This window comes from Betta splendens, chromosome 21 (assembly GCF_900634795.4).
Source record: "Betta splendens chromosome 21, fBetSpl5.4, whole genome shotgun sequence".
Taxonomy (NCBI): domain Eukaryota; kingdom Metazoa; phylum Chordata; class Actinopteri; order Anabantiformes; family Osphronemidae; genus Betta; species Betta splendens.
In genome coordinates, this window is record NC_040899.1 from 3,173,387 (window position 1) to 3,190,112 (window position 16,726).

The window sequence follows — 16,726 nt, forward strand, 5'->3', positions numbered from 1 at the left end:
GATTGTTAAAATGTATTAGAATTGGCTGTGTATTACTCTGTCCCTTCTCTGTCTGCTCTCCGACCTTATCTATCTGTCCTGATGTACCCAAGCTTTGTATTGATTTATACTGCAACTTGCTTCCACTGTCGGACTAGCGCCGGTCAAGCTGGCTGCTGATGGAAATTTCCCCGCTGTGGGTTTATTAACGGTCTATCTATCTACAGACTCCTCTCCTCTGGTTCTCTGCTCAGACTCTTCTCCCATCTATTGGTCACTACTACATTCTGTGCCTACTCTGGTCTGATTCTGTTGAACTTGAACCTGTGATAAATCTGTGCATTTTAAGGTGTTAAAATACAAAGCTGCAGGTGAGATGCCAGTCACCAAATTAAGCCAGATGGTCCAGTTTTCAGTTTTAAATACTATTTAACGGAGGTTACAATCACTCAGTTGGATTATTGGTCACATCACATCTTAATGTGAAAAAATTGAAATGAAATACTAAGTTGAAATGCACATGTTAAGAAGGTGAAATGTGTCTAATTGAATATAGGACCAATCAAACGTACATATGACTATAAGAACTGTGAAGAGGAAGAACTGGAGAGAGTTTTGTGACACAATAGAAAGAAGCACAGAGAAAAGTGATAAATGGGGCTTTGATTAAAAGAATTGGGGGGTTTAATTATCCAGCTGTAATTGATAGAAATAAAATGGTGGTTACAAATGATGGAGGTGCAGAGGACAAACTGCTGGACTGACTGGATGATGGCAGCATGCACTTTATTATCATTACTAAGTGACAGAGGATCTGACCTAATCCTAATCCTAATTTAAACTCAACAATTGCAAAAATGCACATATTCATTAAAACCACAATAATATGAGAAACAAGCTACGTAAAACTAAGCCCGACAATGATTGTGATTCACACATAAACATTGATAAAATTCTATTAAACAAGCCTTACATCAAAAAACTTACTTCAAGTTAGTATAAAATAAGTAAAATGTTTAACATGTTAACAGAAAACATTAATTGCTAATAAAACAGGTAGAGTCACTAGAGCTAACCTGGATGTTAACCTGCTCTGGACCAGGATAAGTTCAGAGAATAAATCTCCATAGTAACCAGACTGGATAGAATAGGATATGCGGAGAGTCACAGCTTAATTCCTGACTCAGATCCTTCTGGATGTGAGGTCATGTTTTTACTGAAAGTCTCCTTCCTCTATAGGTGCACACCCAGCGGATAGTTCACCAGCTCCATGTCCTCCTGTCTGATGGACGTCTGCCCCCTGGTGGCCTGGAGAGACAGGACAGCACAGGTGTGACTTCCTGCATGGCTCCTCTGCTCAGGCCAGTAAACACAGGTGTTTCCAGTACCTCACAGTAGAAGTAAAGGGCAGTGCAGAGCAGCAGCAAAGTCAGAGGCAGGAAGACCACTTTGAGGTGAAACCCTGTTGGATCTGATCAAACACGTCCACAGCTTCACTAAAAACGTTTTCAGCCCAACAGAGCCTGGCCAGGTACTGGCTAAATACAGTAACAATACCAGACTGGAAGGAATATAGAAATGTTGAACATGAAAGCATTGTGACATTACAAAAACGTTTGAACGATTCTGCCCAACAGCTTCATTAAACACAAACTGGTCTGACCTGGCACTCCTGACTCCTGCCTGTTACCCCCTAATTCTTTCTTCTATATAAAGCTAAACTAATCCAAAGCTGCAGTTACAGTCAGTGACATATAAGGTTCTCAGCTTTATCTTACCTGAGACACTGACAGACAGTCGACGGCTCTCAGAGGAGAAGTTATGGGTGAAAACGTACACCTGATAAACACAGGTGTAGTTTCCTTGGTGGGCGGGCTCTGCAACAGGAAACAGGAAGTGGGTAGAGTGATTAACAGCTGGCTGGCTGTAGTTGAGGTTTGTACTGGATGAGGAGGGGGTGAAGGTAAGCTGGAAGGAGCCTCCTGGGTACTGTGGCTGGATGGAGCAGCGGATTGTGAAGCTTAAACCTTTGAACACCTGCAACCCCTGCTGACGGGCCTGGGAGACCCCGTCAGTGGAGGAAACAGAGATGACTGGCTGAAGCAGCAGGTCTGTAAAAACAGATGATGAAAAATAACAAATATATGTCACTTGTGAGATGTCACTAACAGGGACCACCTTTAGGTGAAGAACATTTATGAAGTGTCCAAAATCACGATGGTTGTGGAAACCTTTCAATTACATAGACATTAAAAACTATTGTAACAGAGGAAGGATTCCTTTAATAAATGATGTCACTGATGAGGTTACCTGAGCAGGTTAGATTCAGGGAGAAAAATAAAATTCTAAATGATTCTCGACACTCCCTCAGAGCAGATCCAGCGTGAACACAGTCAGAGCTGATTCTCCACACAGGTCTAATTAAACACTCTTCTTCCTTTATGATAAAAAGAGGAGAACCACAGTCCAGCTGTCTGCAAGCAACAGCTGCTTCATTCAGGGTCCAGTCAGATCCATCCACTGGTCTCCATTCTCCATAATGCTTCATCTCCAGTCTACCTGCACAGCTACTGTTTCCTCCCATCAACCTGATCTCATCAGGTTCTGAACAGAAAATAGAGAGTCATCAGTAAAACAGAGTGACCTTCACTAAGACACAAATGGAGCTGCTCATTTACCTGAGCAGGTGAGTCCAACAGCGTTTCCAGATGAGCAGGTGGTTCTAGCTGAGTCTGAGCTTCTACAGTCCAGCAGAGCAGACTCATGGCCTCCACACTGGAACTCTTTGGACCCCACTGGAGCCTCCACTTCTCCATAGAGCGCCCCCTGGAGGGCTGAAGGAGCCCCACAGCCAAGCTCCCTACAGACCACCTCTGCATCCTGCTGGTCAAAGTCAGCTTCACACACTGAGGACCAGCCCTGGTTGGACCTGACCTCCAGTCTGCCTGAACACAGACCAGTCCCATTCAGCAGCCTGACAGAGTCTGGAGACATGAAACACAGAGGGGGAAGACAGCAGATGCTCAGTAATGACATGTACTAAAACCAACTGGACTCAGAACCAACATTAGTTCATCATCCACAGCAGAACCATACATTTTAACAGTACATTCACATTTAAAATGTCTGATGATGTGCTGATTCACTGAGAGCAGCAGAGGCAGGTCAATGTGCAGGGATGGTTCTGATCATCACAGCATGTAGGGTCAAACACTTCCTGTGTGTGGTTCTGGCTATGCAGGAATTTCTTCTGAACATTTTCTGACTCTGGACTTGTACGGATTCTGACATAGGACACAGCGGTTAAAGCCTCATTTGACTTGGTCAGATTCTATGGACCCAGACGGAACCATCACAATTGGTCTCTCTCGTCTGGTCCACGATTCCACTGGTTGACAGTCGGCTTCATTCTCTCCTCTCCATTCTGGAATCTGCTCCGCTGGCACCTCATTCTTTCATCCCATTTCCTGACTTTATCTGATCTCCCGATATACCTAGTGTATCCACATTATATCTGAGCTTGTTGATTCTCAGTAAATGTCTAAAAACTGAGTGTGGTTCTGGATGTTTTGAGACCCTCCTTAGACTTCTATCAGTTTAACTGACATACACATGGCCCAAAACACTGGGTCAATGTGAGAAGCCTTTGGCAGCGGAATGAGAAGACAAACATCTGTTTGAGCTCATGGAGTGAGTCAGGGAGGGAAGGGAAGTAGGCAGGCAACTGATGACAGTGAAAACTGAAAATAAAGAAAAGTGGAGGTAAACCCTGAGTCTAACTCTCAACCTGACCTGTTGTCAGACGTCTCTTATCTTGTGAGATGTTTCATCCACACACACACACACACACGCACACACACACACTCACACACACACACACACACACACACACACACACACACACACACACACACACACACAAACAATCAATAATTAGTCACACCTGAGCAGATGAGATTGTGGATGAAGGAATCAGATATTAATGATTCTGCACACTCCCATAGAGTGAATCCAGACTGAACACAGTCAAAGCTGATCAGCCACACAAATATGTTTAAAGGCGTTTCTTTTTGTTCCATAGAAACAACAGAACCACAGTCCAGCTCTCTACAGACAATATCTGCTTCCTTCAGTGTCCAGCCAGATCCATCCACTGGTCTCCAGTCTTCTTCATGCTTCATCTCCAGTCTACCTGCACAGCGACTGTTTCCTCCCATCAACCTGATCTCATAAGGTTCTGAACAGAAAGCAGAGAGTCATCAGTAAAACAGAGTGACCTTCACTAACCAACATTAGTTCATCATCCACAGCAGAATCATACACTTTAACAGTACATTCACATTAAATATGTAAAGATGTGTTCTGGTTCTGGTACAGTACAGTAAAAGTGTACAGTTTCTGATCAGAAGGGACATGTTGGACCAGGTTGTGTTCAGGGCCTGCAGGGAACATTTCCTGAATTCCTGACTCTGGACTTGTTCTACTTCTGATACTTCTGATGAGCTTACCTGAGCAGGTGAGGTACAGAGAGGAGGAAGAGTAATACGATTCTACACACTCCCCCAGAGCAGATCCAGAACTAACACAGTCAAAGCTGATCCGCCACACAGGTCTGACTGAGGACTCTTCTCTGTTTTCTACAGAAACAGCAGAACCACAGTCCAGCGCTCCACAGGCAACAGCTGCTTTCTTCAGTGTCCAGGCAGTTCCAACTCCTGGTCTCCATTCACCTTCATTTTTAGCATCCAGTCTACCTGCACAGCGGCTGTCTCCTCCCTCCAACCTGAACCCATCGGATTCTGTAGAGAAGCACAGTCATCATTAAAAGCTGAAAGTAAACTGTGATGGCTGCTTTTGGGATTCTTTTTTTCTCTTCACCTGTTGACGTGTGATTTTCTTCAGCCTGGGCTCCTGAGGAGGGAATCACAATAAACGTCAGTGCAGAGCGGCAGTGTGATTGAACCATGGCTGTGAACAGAAGCAACACATTTTAATGTGTGTGTCTCACATGTTTTAGGTTTTTAGCAGGTTCTATCAGGATCAAACACTAAAGCAGGACTTTGCATGAACACGGATCAGCTGAACCTGATGCCTGATAGCTGATGTCTGCTGAAGGCATAGAGTGGGCAGCAGAGTGGACCTGTGAGGCGTGTGGGTGATTGGCATCCTGCACAGATAATGCTAAGTTTGCCCTGACAGCATGCGTTTGATGTAAAAACAAAACTGCGTTTGATATTTTACTGATATCAAGCTTTTAGAAAAGTGAAGAAATTTTATTAAATACAAATTAAAATTGGTTCAACTGAAAATCTGCTGCATTAAAGCTTAAGAATGTGTTTTTCCTTCATTCAGTGTGTGGAGCTGAGCAGTACCTGCGCTCCACAGCAGCAGCAGCAGCAGCAGGTGGTCCATGTCCAGCTCGAGTCTCAGCCTGTTGAACCTGTGGAGTCTTCTATAATTGTTAAATAGTCTGGTACCACTAAAAGTACAGCACTGAACAAATGTCTATCAATAGGTCAAGGACAGTAGTAACATCAACACTAGCTTTACAGTATAATACTTTCTAAGCAGAAACTAAAGCATGAGGTCTCATGTCCTGGTTCCAATAACTAAATATGATCAGATTCTCTGCAGCTTGTTTAAGTCAAACACGGATCCAGATGAGAATCTGCTGTCAGGCTGGTGGAGATGATTATCACTGTGGCTTCCAGCTGGCTTCCTCCCTTACGATGCTCACATCAGTGCCAGCTACAAACCACTAATAAACATGAACAGTTCTGTTTCTACAGGTTTGTGGCAGCTTGAAGATTCCAGCAATCCCTGGAATGATGATGGGTGGATGCAATGCTATCTGAGCACACGGTGATTCATTACCATGACAACCAGGACTGCCTGAGCTGCTCCTATCAAATGACTGTGGTCAGTGTTTTCTCGTCACACACACTCCGATATTCATCATAAACTACCCAGAGTTTCTTACATCCTGTTGCCTCAGAAGAGCTCGTTTCTCAGAAATTTCATAGCGTTGTTATGAGAGCAGTGTGACTAATTGACCGATGGCCACCTTTGTCTAGTTAAAAAAAAAGGTCCAAGAGCAACAGCAGTGACATCCCAGCAGGCATTTTATCATTGAATCATAGTTGACACACAGAAACAGACACACGAATCAGTGGACTTCGTCCTGAGATCTGTTGCTGAACTGCATCTGTCACACCAGAGACCTTCCTCAAGCTGGACTGTGTGTGTTCTGCTGTGTAGCCTATACTGTAGGTAGGGTTACATAGTGGTGGGCAGGTGAAGCCCCATGAAAAAGATTCAACTGAATCCATAGCGACCTCTAAAGCGCACAAATGAAGCAGGGCCCCGTATTAATCGCATGACAGCGGTAAAGGTTCATAAAAGTCTGTGTGGTCATTCAAGTGTTTTGTTCCTGTAAATATTGATTATATCGTCATTACAATAGACTATACAGATGCTCTCCCCCATACATACACTTTTCCTTAAAGTGTTTTAAGGAAAACCTTACAGATAATGATTTGTCATTTGGGGATTTTGAATGATAATTCACAGAAGCACATAAAAGTTAGTTGTTTTCACAGGTTTTTCATTGTGAAATATATTTTTTTCTACTGTTGCAGGCTTCAGTCGGCTCCTCTTCTGGCATCTTTAACTACCATGTCCACCAAGGCCTCATCCAGCTTCTGTTTTCTGGACCCTGTGTGGAGGAAAGGTTGCTTTATAAATATGATTTAGCACCTACAATAAATAGACACACACATACATATATACGGTATATATACATTTATTTATAGCTTGTTGTCAGGATTTCCAGTGTTATCAGGGGCACTAGTTTGCTGGGTATGATTCTCATCATGCCTGACATGCAAGTGTTGCAACATACAGTAGATGATGTGTTGTTGCTGCACGACAACTCTTTTGTGCAGAGCAAACAACGCACCTACAAACAATTGGACTTTTGAGACCCATTTAAAAATAAAAAATACAATTCAATTATGGAAACACAAAATTTATGCTATAAATTGCATTATACACTATTCAGTGGTATGAGATCAAACTGATCCCAGACTTCAGAACGGCGCTTTTTGGTGGTACTTGCCAACTTGCCAAAATACTCTCACTTTCACTCTCCAAATCTCTATATGCTCACAACCCCATTCTGAAGCATAATGATGCATAGCTGGTATGGCACCAAAAAAGCGGTCAAGCTGTCATTGGGTCAGAATGCATTGAAAAGCCATGAGCCAATTAGACACACTGAAAGCCTCTGAGCCAATGAAAAGCTTTGAAAACAATTTGAAGGAATGAAGCGCAAAGCGAAACAGTGATGACTTTTGAAGCTCTGAATGTCATCGGTCACCTGAAACGCTTCGATACAGGCTCCAACACAGCGTTTCGAATCACTCTGCTTCAGGAAGAGTGACACAAGCTCCAAAGCCTCGGTATCATTTGCCCATCACTAGAGTTAGAGTTTTTGCCCTGCTTTGCAGTTATTTTGTATTTGAGTCCATGTTTGTCTTGTATTGCATCGTGTTTATGTTCAGGATTGTAATGACAATGGCAAATACACTGGCTTTTACTGACCCAGACATAACAGGGATGCTTTTACTGAACTAGAGTGAACACCTGGCCTAAAGTGAACCAACTTACAATGTAGATATCAAAATCCAAGGATGAGAACTGCCAAATCCACGGTTTAGGGGCAGAGCTGAAGTGTCCTTGCATTTGTTTTGTGATGATGATTGGGTAAAGACAAGACCTGAGTGGTTTTATGTATGTAAAAATTATGATGGGAAAAACACCCTATAAAAGGTCAAAAAGATGATCTAATAGATGCAGCTGTAAACAACATTTTCAGTCTATATCAGGAGGCTCACTGTGGGTTTTATGAAATACACACTTCTAACACTTTGTTAATCTTGGAACTTGCTTTGAACTCCTTTTTTCTTGGAAAACTGCTGTTTGCACTGAAACTTTGGAGATCACTGCTTTGGATCTTTTGGGACTTTATATTTGGACAATATCATTTTGAAAAAGGAAACTACACCATATTCGTCTGCTCTTTGATGTCTTTCAGTTCCTTATATTTGTTCTACTAACTTATAATAACGTTTCTCAGTACAGCGAAGACGATCACTTCCTCATGTAGAACTAAACCTCTGTACTTCAGTCTGTCTTTCAGCCTCGTGTGGCACAGGACTACCTCCTGTTACTGTAGATGATAGATAAAACCTCAGATGACCTTTCAGATGACATGGACGATATTTATGTAAATGTGGAAGATGTGAAGTCTGTTGACTCAAGGCCCCCATCGATGCCCCCATCGAGTCAGACAGGTGAGTAGAGAATGAGCTCTATAATAACTGTTACTGGTCCTCATGGTGTGACTGGTCTTTTCTCTCTTTAGGTGCTGGGAGGTTTCACGGAGCTCTTCTCATCCTGGGGCTGCTCAATGTTCTCTTGTTGTCTGGACTCATCGGACTTGGCGTCTGCTGTGAGTCTTCATCACCTCCACAGTTACATATAAAAGCCTGAAGTCTCTGTCTCCTGGATTTGATCTGCCCAGTTTTTCTTTAATTACCAGTTGTAGAAGTCTGCAGCATCACAGCCAACCTCACTGAGCGTCTCCAGGACAGTAACAAGCAAGTGTTCTCCCTGGATGAAGACAGAGAGCGGCTCAGGGCCAACCTCTCTGAAGTGACTGAGGAGAGGAACAAGCTCCGCAGACTGTTTACACAGAGTGAGTGTTAGTGGTGAGGGACGGCACAGGCTCCATCTTGGATCCTGTTAATAGGTCAATCTTTACATGTTACATGTTATTTGCTTCTGTGTTTGTGGCAGGATGGACGATGTTCAACAATTCCCTGTATTTCCTCTCTAATGAGCCTGGTTCGTGGACCAAAGGCAGAGACGACTGCATTAAGAGAGAAGCACATCTGGTGGTGATAGACAGCGATAAAGAACAGGTTGGTTTGTGCAGGGAGGACAAACAGATGTCACTATACTCATAAAAATACTCATAAGCAAATATATGTTTATAATTAGAATGTTTATGTATTTAAATTAACGCATTTAAATAATGCATTTAGTGTGTTATTTGACCTAACACCACCACCAAATCAACTAATTGTCATGATCTGGACTATTTGTGTTGTTTTGGGTTGTCATGTTCATTTCCTGTTTTGTTTTCCTGCACTTCCGGTTCTGTCTTGTCCTGCTTTCCAGTCATGTGATCACCAGCTGTATTCGATCACTCACCTGTTTCGTTTGCCAGACTGTTCGTTCAAGCAAAATTTTTGTGAGCTGACCCTGGTTTTTGACTCGTGTCTGTATGTTGACTGTGCCGTTGCCTTGTCGCTGCCTGTACCTCTGCTGATTTTGAATTACTGGTTCTGACTACTGCCTGCTTGACCTCGTTGTTGCCTACCGTCTGGTTTATGCCAGTAAATCCTGTTGTTTTATGTCCTGACTGCTTGCATTACAGTAAAAAATTAGAACTTGTCTTTGGCTTCATTAATTGGAATCCCCAGAAAATAGGCTAAGGGTAAAAAAAGTTAAATATTTTTTAATGTGTTCCACTCCAAAATCAAAAACGTGGGGCTTTCACAGAGGTTCCTGTCTGGATTAACCAAGGAGGCAGCTTGGATTGGTCTGACTGACAGGGACAAAGAGGGAACGTGGGGATGGATCAGTGGAGCTCCTCTAACTGTGAGGTGTGTTACCACAGACTGAGACAAGTGCATAAACTTGTTTTTTTTTACCATTAAGCTTTTTTAGGAAATGTTCTAAAATGTCTTGCTGTGACTTTTGTTTGTCCCTTTTCCAGATACTGGTGGAAAAACCAGCCTGATAACGGTGGTAAAGGTTTGGTTAAAGAGGACTGTGCCCACATCAGTGCTGTAACTGCAGAATGGAATGATCTGCCCTGTGAAAGGTCTCTGCTGTGGATCTGTGAGAAAACATGTGACATGTGTTAGTGCTTTTATAAAATCAGAACAGTGCGTCAAAGCATCATTTCTGCTGAGTAACAGAGACACTTCGAGCTCATTCTGCATCTTTTTTCAACCTGTTTGGTTTGTTGCTCTATAATGTAATATGCCGTTATTGTCAAATGTCATCAACCCATGTTTCAAGATATTGGCCTGTGGACTAAAGAGAGGGAGCATCCAGCTGTGGACAGCTTGCACATCTGGCTCCATTGGTGACTTTTCAGCAGTGCATCATAATCAGGCAAAGCAGCCGCTGTAATGACTTTATGCTGCAGCTCTAAACCCTGTATTCACATATTTAAGGTAATACACTGTTTCTTACCAGCCACTGTTATATCATACTTACAGTAGAACTGTGTCCTGAATCAATGTATCAATAATAAAATTATTTCAGCCGATGTTTGTTAAGTATCTTACTTTTAAACTGTATAAAATTACGCTGAATAACTGTGAATAATCAAGTCACTTCTGTTCTGGTAAATAAAGATTGTGCAATGACATTAGTTTGATTTGAAATCTCATTGACAACATTATGTTAAGCTGTAAGAAAGGAGTGATCTTTTATCACGTCAAGTTTTTCTCAACTCTTATCATCAACAAAACCTGAGTTTTCAAGGTCTTTTTCACTGTGGTGGAAAATTCCCATAAAGAGGCAGATGAGAGAGTTGTCTTTTGTGGGATTTATTATAAAAATAAAGGAAAATAAAAATAATGGGGAAAGCAAATAAAAAGCATGGATGTTGATCGTGCACATCAACAAACTAAAACCAGCTGGGGAGATCAGTGCACACACCACGAAGGTGTGATGCAAAGAGCCCACGATCCTCAAGTTGCTTCTGCCTTTTAACCCCTTTCTCTGGCTCTGGTGGAATGTCTCTCTGCAGCAATGGAATTGTTTGTGCCACCTTATCTCGCTGTGAGTGAGAATGTTTGCTTTCTCACTTCTGCATCGTCATGTCTTGTTATCCAAAGGAAGGAACACGAGCTTCCAAGACAAGATGCATTGGCTTTAACAGCCTTGGGTCTGGTGGGGAGTCAGATAGGAAGGAGCCAGAGCCCGGGTGTAAAAGTCAAACATATATCATAAATTATTAGTCAGTCAAATGGAACATCAGATGTTTAGACTTGATGTACGTCAGGGCACAAGAGATTATTTGTTTGTGTAAGAATGTTCAGTATTGTGGCTAACCAGCACATGACGACTGTGTAGGATAAGAAACAGCACAAAGGCACAATTTTTCCCATTACATTCATACATTTCACATGAAGGATCCATGTTGAGTCATGTTGAGTGATGAACAGTAGACGGACATTAAACATACCTGTAACAGGCGTTGATTTGAGGAAGGTCAAACATTTTAGGTGTCTGCTAGAATTGTCTGAGTGTCACTGTAGGTAATACACTGTCACTGAGCGGCCTTAAAAAAGGAAGTGTGTGTGTGATCAGATAAATGTCAAGTTGTAATTTCCTGATAAAGAAGTGTAATTCAGAATTCTCACTGTAACATGTGCAGAAGAACAGCAGCTCATCTTTAAATGATATGGAAGAAAAGATAAATCTAACAAATCTAATGTTAGATGTGTGTGTGTGTGTGTGTGTGTGTGTGTGTGTGTGTGTGTGTGTGTGTGTGTGTGTGTGTGTGTGTGTGTGTGTGTGTGTGTGTGATTCAAGTTTAAATATGAGCTCATACTGTATGCTTTGCTCTCTCACATGGCAAAAATTGGGCTGAACTTCTGTTAATGCAAATCTCTCTATTTATTATCCAACAAACTCCAGTTCATAAGCGGTCATCAATAAAGTTTTCATTATTTGATGAATCGATCAATCTGTTTTAGAAATTTATTTGAAATTTGTAGAAATGAATCATCTGAGAATGTATAGGTAACTCTATTTGACAGGTCTTCATGCCGGATGCCCTTCCTCACGGTGGGGGATTGAACCCGCCATCCTGCGCGACAGGAGCGCGTCGTGCCAAAAGGCCGGGTATTTGAGAACATATAAAAAATAAAATAGGAAGTACGTACAAAGAAATATATAAATATAGTGAAAATATTAGTATAATACTACAAGAACTAAATGTAAACATGTTTAATATCACTGATTGATAGTAAGAAAACCTTCACTACTGCTACTGTTTAGTAAATTTAATGTAAACAGAGATGAATCTTTAATGAGTTTTAATGAGTTTGTTATGGGAAAAAGTGTTTCTTCCTTATTCCACACAGTTATTATAGGATTTATGACTTAAGCCCTGCAATTAATATCTTATCTTCTGTCTTATGTATTTGACATTTCACCTAGATTGTTCAATGGTCGTCTCTGCCTGATAGACTCTGGTCTCTAGCTCCCAAACCCAAGGCCGGGAGTTGTGTCTCTGTCTGTTGAGACTTAGTGCTGCTTCCTCTCTGATAGTCAGACGCCAGTGATGCAGGTGTGAGAATGTAAACACCTCCACACACACACACAGTGACAGTAATGGGATGGTGCATGCAGTCTGATTGGTGCAGGGAGAGACGGTGTCCAGCTGATACGACATGCCCTCTCGGCTGCCGAGCTCCCTGAACATGTTGTCGGCCGTGCGAGGGCCGACCACGCTTCTCTCGGTCGGCATTTTGTGTACAGTCGAGCCTTGGACTTGAACAGGATGTGTTTGTTTGAGCTTCTGAAAAAAGCTGGACGTCACCGAAGGGCTCGCCGGGTGACGTGCGACAACTTTTTCGCTTCCTACGAACTGGGCCAGCGGCTCCTGCGCAGGGAGCTCACCGTGCTGGTGCGGTTCTCCTCCGTGTTGGCCTTCACTCCCAGCACCGCCCTGGGGTCCTGCGTGCCCAAGGTCCAGGTCCTCCTCGTCAACGCAGGACGGCGGGACAAAAAGCCTTTCGCCGTCCTAGACTACAACGCCACCAAGGGAGGCGTGGACAACCTGGACAAGGTGATAGGAACCTACAGCTGCAGGAGAGAGACGGTGCGCTGACCCGTGGCGGTGTTTCACAACGTCCTAGACGGGTCTTGCTACAACACCTTTGTCGTGTGGCGGGAAGTCCACCCGGACTGGATGCCCGGCAACCGCAGCAAGAGGAGGGTGTTCCTAGAGCAGCTGGGCAATGCGCGTGTGACTCCTCTCACCCGCAGAGGGCGCCATGCGCCTCACAGCGAAGCATGTGCCTCGCTCGTGTGGACGCTTCAGGAGGGGGTTCGGGACCCAGTGCAGGTCCTCCTCTCACTCCTTCTCCCCCAGACTCGGGGCGGCGGCGGCAGCAGGTCCTCACCGCAGACAAAAGGTTTGGCTCCGCAAATGTGACACAGCGAATAAAGCTGAATCTGAAATTTCTGAAAAAGTAATACTATACATACTCCTTTTACATTCAGCACCCCATAGTCACAGCGTGTAATCTGTATCTGTATTTTCATGCTTTAACCCATTTTTCACATCATTTTGTTCTTTTTTAATAAAATAAGTTGTCTCATTGTTATAGAATGTGTAAATACTCAGGGTGAACCTGTACATATTCAAATTTGACTACGATGAAAAAATGTTGGTTCTGGTTCTGTTCCTTGGACAGAGTGTGGGCCAGGCCAGCATCAGCCCGGATCTGTGTGGTCACGCCAGGTGCCAACACATTCTTTCTATTTTAATACATTATAATTTAATCTACTCTAACTAGAATACACTATATAATACACCACTTACTGTTTACTGTACTGAACATGCATGTAAAATAGCTACAGTCTTATACTACTGGTGTATTGTAGAGATGTCCAACTCGAGACCTCCTACTTGACACAGCATCGACAAAAAGAGTCCGTTTATATGTCTGGGAGCACTTGATCTTATCAGCCCCTTAAAGGTCAAGTGTCTGATTTGTGCTAAGGATGGATGGAACTAGCAAGTGTTTTGCTTGGTGTGGGGCATTTTACACAGTCCCACACAGCAGAGAACCTGAGGGACGCTATGGAGCTGCAGCTGCAGAGATGGGCTTTGAGACATAAAGTGCACTGCTTAATTATGGACAATGCAAGCAACATGATTCTATGTGCAAAACTTATGAACGAGCAAAATTTGCCATGTTTTGCACATAGTTTAAACCTTGTTGTGAAGAAGGAGGAGAGGACTCGCTCGCTTAATATGGGTGCCGTGCAAGCAGGTCTTCTCCAAAGCTGGAGAGGTGGCAAGACGAAGGAGGAGCAGATTTAAACCCCGTACTTTGGAAACCATTGTTTTCCTTAATAAAAATCTTTGATGTCACAAAATGACAGACGCTTGTTTATGTAGTAAAAACAAAGTTGCAGAAGCACTAACGCAGTAATCGTAACATTTCACTATCACACATATTTTATATATCAAGGCAACTCGATATAAATTTATTTACAAAGAAACACAATTACACATCTTTGACGAATAAATTTTATTTGACAATAAATCAAGGACTGTCAGACGTTGAGCCACTTATCTGAGGATTCTGAGCAAGTTTGCTTTGTTGCAGTTCTCACAAACAACCAGCAGATGTCTGTCTTTCTAACTGTATCAAATGTTTCGAGCAGCGTGTCGATGCCCAGCTGTGTCAAAGTTGCTCAGTGATTCATGAGGCTTTGATTTCGACCTCTCTAGTGTATTGAAATGAAGCTATTCTCTGCGTCTTGTTGGAGCAAAGTTGTGTATTTATCATTTCTTCGTTTGCAGAAGCGGAACCTTTGTGTGCAGCCGGTGTTGCATTCAGGTTCCTCCAGGTGAACGGACCCGCCCCCCATCAGACGGTGGCGGTAAAGCGCCTTTGTGGAGGCCAGCCGCCGTTAAACACCACAGAAGAAGAAAACGCGGTGAACGTTTCTACTAGTGGTGGTGGGCGACACTGCACAAACACAAACTTACACATGATGCAGGAGGAGGTTTGTTGTTTTGTTCCCTAATGACGATATAAATGTAACATTGGAAACATGGAAACCATGTAATTCATAGGTAGTCTATTGTTTATTTTAATGTTAACTCTCCAGTGTCTGTGTTTCAACAACATCTAATGTTCAGTGAGTCATGAAATTGAAGCGTCGCGGCTCCGTTTCACAGCTTCATGAGTGAGGTCACAGCTGGAGGCTTGTTTCCTTTGCTCTATGTGATCGGAGCCACGTGACAGTGATGACACCGACATAAGTGAACAGATCTGATAAACAGGTCTGAGTTCAACTGTTGTACTGAAAGTGTGGAAATGTGGCCTGATTTTCAAGGAGAAGCCAAAGAGAGAAGCTTCATGTTGTGGAGACACGTCCTCCAGTTGAGCCTGTAACATGTGAAGAAACAGGCAGCGCTGCCAGAAAGGATCAAGTGTAAGACTCAGGACTCAAGGTCACACCACAGATACACAGTGTTACAAGGTTGATGTATTTTACGAAACATTTAGTAGAAACAAAGACGACAGCGAGCTGGATCATAACTAGGTATTAATAAATGTAAATGCTCTGTACTTTTCTACCTCGTCAGTGATCAAAGCCTTTGACTCTGGTTGTCGTTCACTCAGCGGTGGCAGAGCTGCTGTGCTCCTTAAACTCACACTGGGGGCAACTTGCAGCTCAGTGTGCTGCCCAAGGGCACGTCAGCACTGAAGCAGCCAGGAATCAAACCACAGACCTTAAGATTGCAGCTTTTTAATATTTGCTTCACAGCAGCAGTGAGTTTGTCTAAATCACAACTCTGATCAATAACAGCGTCACATTTGTCAAACTGCGTCTTTGTCTTCGTTGCCAAACGCTGGGATGTTAAGTGTCCTCCATTCACATCTGGGATCAAATTTAAACTCTGTCTCTGTATGTTGTTGATGTATTGTTACACAATCAACTCAATCAACACTCATCTCTGTCGGCTGATGTGTCCAGACTGATATCACATCGTTCCTCATTTGTTAGAATCACGTTTACCAGTAACGTTTATGAAAAGCAGTAAACTGACTAAAGCCTAAGAGCAAACTCTGATAAAGTCATTGAAAGTTGCCTGAATTAGTTGAGCAGATCATGTAGGTGTAACATGAAGCTCACGTGATAACTGCTCAATGGTTATGTCTCCTCTACGTGAACTGATCTGGGATCTGGTCTCTGCTTTGCTCTGTGTTACAGTGGTTCAGGGTCAGAAAGGCTGGAAATTTACTTACGGCTCTGATGTCTGTGCCTTGGAAGGATCAACGGTGGAGATACGCTGCACCTACACATTATAGAGTAAAAGACACGTTCTGGTTCACTAGAGTTGAGGAATATCAGTTTGCGGAGCTGAGAAAAGCTTCAGCGTTTGCAGGTCGTCTTCAGGAATCCTGTGATGGAAACAGCTGCACTCTGAGAATCACAGATGTGAGACAGAGCGACGCAGCTGTTTAATATTTTAGATTCATCACAAACCAGAATGAAGGGAGATTTACTAGTGAACCTGGAGTCACTTTATTTGTCAAAGGTAACACTTTTACTTTAATGTTTTTTGGACTCATGGTGAAATCAATGTTTGAAGTTTAGCACAGCTGATGATAAAAACCATAATAAATCCAGTCTGAACTATTGGTTCAGATGATGCATGAAACTCTTACTGATGTAAAATATTTACACTTTATACATTTATTTGTTGTTGTGCGTCCAGATCTACAGGTCGAGGTTCAATACAATAACAAGCTTCAGTGTTTCAGCAGCTGTCGTCTCCCTGATCATTCGTCCTTCATCTGGTGCAAGAACGGAGACAAGATGAATGAAAACCAGAAAGAAATATCTG

General features: G+C 42.9%; 3 protein-coding genes and 1 long non-coding RNA gene across 4 annotated transcripts in view; 3 read left to right on the forward strand and 1 right to left on the reverse strand.

Moving 5' to 3' along the window:
• LOC114847225 (CD209 antigen-like protein C) overlaps positions 1-16,726 on the forward strand; it is a 51,466-nt gene that overhangs the window by 5,051 nt on the left and 29,689 nt on the right. The window lies entirely within an intron of this gene.
• LOC114847228 (scavenger receptor cysteine-rich type 1 protein M130-like) lies at positions 736-5,590 on the reverse strand. Its single transcript, XM_029136749.3, has 9 exons — positions 5,352-5,590; positions 4,858-4,890; positions 4,488-4,778; positions 3,923-4,216; positions 2,658-2,963; positions 2,290-2,583; positions 1,758-2,090; positions 1,368-1,450; positions 736-1,287 (listed from the first exon to the last, which is right to left on the reverse strand). Exons 1-9 carry the CDS (start codon positions 5,389-5,391, stop codon positions 1,213-1,215), a joined length of 1,749 nt encoding a protein of 582 aa, XP_028992582.3. The 5' UTR covers positions 5,392-5,590; the 3' UTR covers positions 736-1,212.
• On the forward strand, positions 1,951-4,848 carry LOC129603508 (uncharacterized). Its single transcript, XR_008693406.1, has 4 exons — positions 1,951-2,088; positions 4,061-4,213; positions 4,405-4,495; positions 4,623-4,848. It is a non-coding gene; the product is annotated as an uncharacterized LOC129603508 (long non-coding RNA).
• On the forward strand, positions 7,834-10,475 carry LOC129603507 (CD209 antigen-like protein C). The gene is made up of 6 exons (XM_055505020.1): positions 7,834-8,333; positions 8,405-8,491; positions 8,582-8,737; positions 8,839-8,963; positions 9,607-9,710; positions 9,824-10,475. Exons 1-6 carry the CDS (start codon positions 8,216-8,218, stop codon positions 9,972-9,974), a joined length of 741 nt encoding a protein of 246 aa, XP_055360995.1. The 5' UTR covers positions 7,834-8,215; the 3' UTR covers positions 9,975-10,475.

Bases quoted from the DNA above. Each gene is read 5' to 3' on its own strand.
- LOC129603507 (XM_055505020.1), top strand. From the start codon at position 8,216: ATGATAGATAAAACCTCAGATGACCTTTCAGATGACATGGACGATATT. The intron at 8,492-8,581 runs GTGAGTCTTCAT...TTTAATTACCAG, and splicing joins CATCGGACTTGGCGTCTGCT to TTGTAGAAGTCTGCAGCATC. The intron at 8,964-9,606 runs GTTGGTTTGTGC...GGGCTTTCACAG, and splicing joins TAGACAGCGATAAAGAACAG to AGGTTCCTGTCTGGATTAAC.
- LOC114847228 (XM_029136749.3), bottom strand. From the start codon at position 5,391: ATGGACCACCTGCTGCTGCTGCTGCTGCTGTGGAGCGCAG. The intron at 4,779-4,857 runs GTGAAGAGAAAA...GCTTCTCTACAG, and splicing joins AGAAAATCACACGTCAACAG to AATCCGATGGGTTCAGGTTG. The intron at 2,964-3,922 runs GTGTGACTAATT...TCATGTCTCCAG, and splicing joins CCACAATCTCATCTGCTCAG to ACTCTGTCAGGCTGCTGAAT.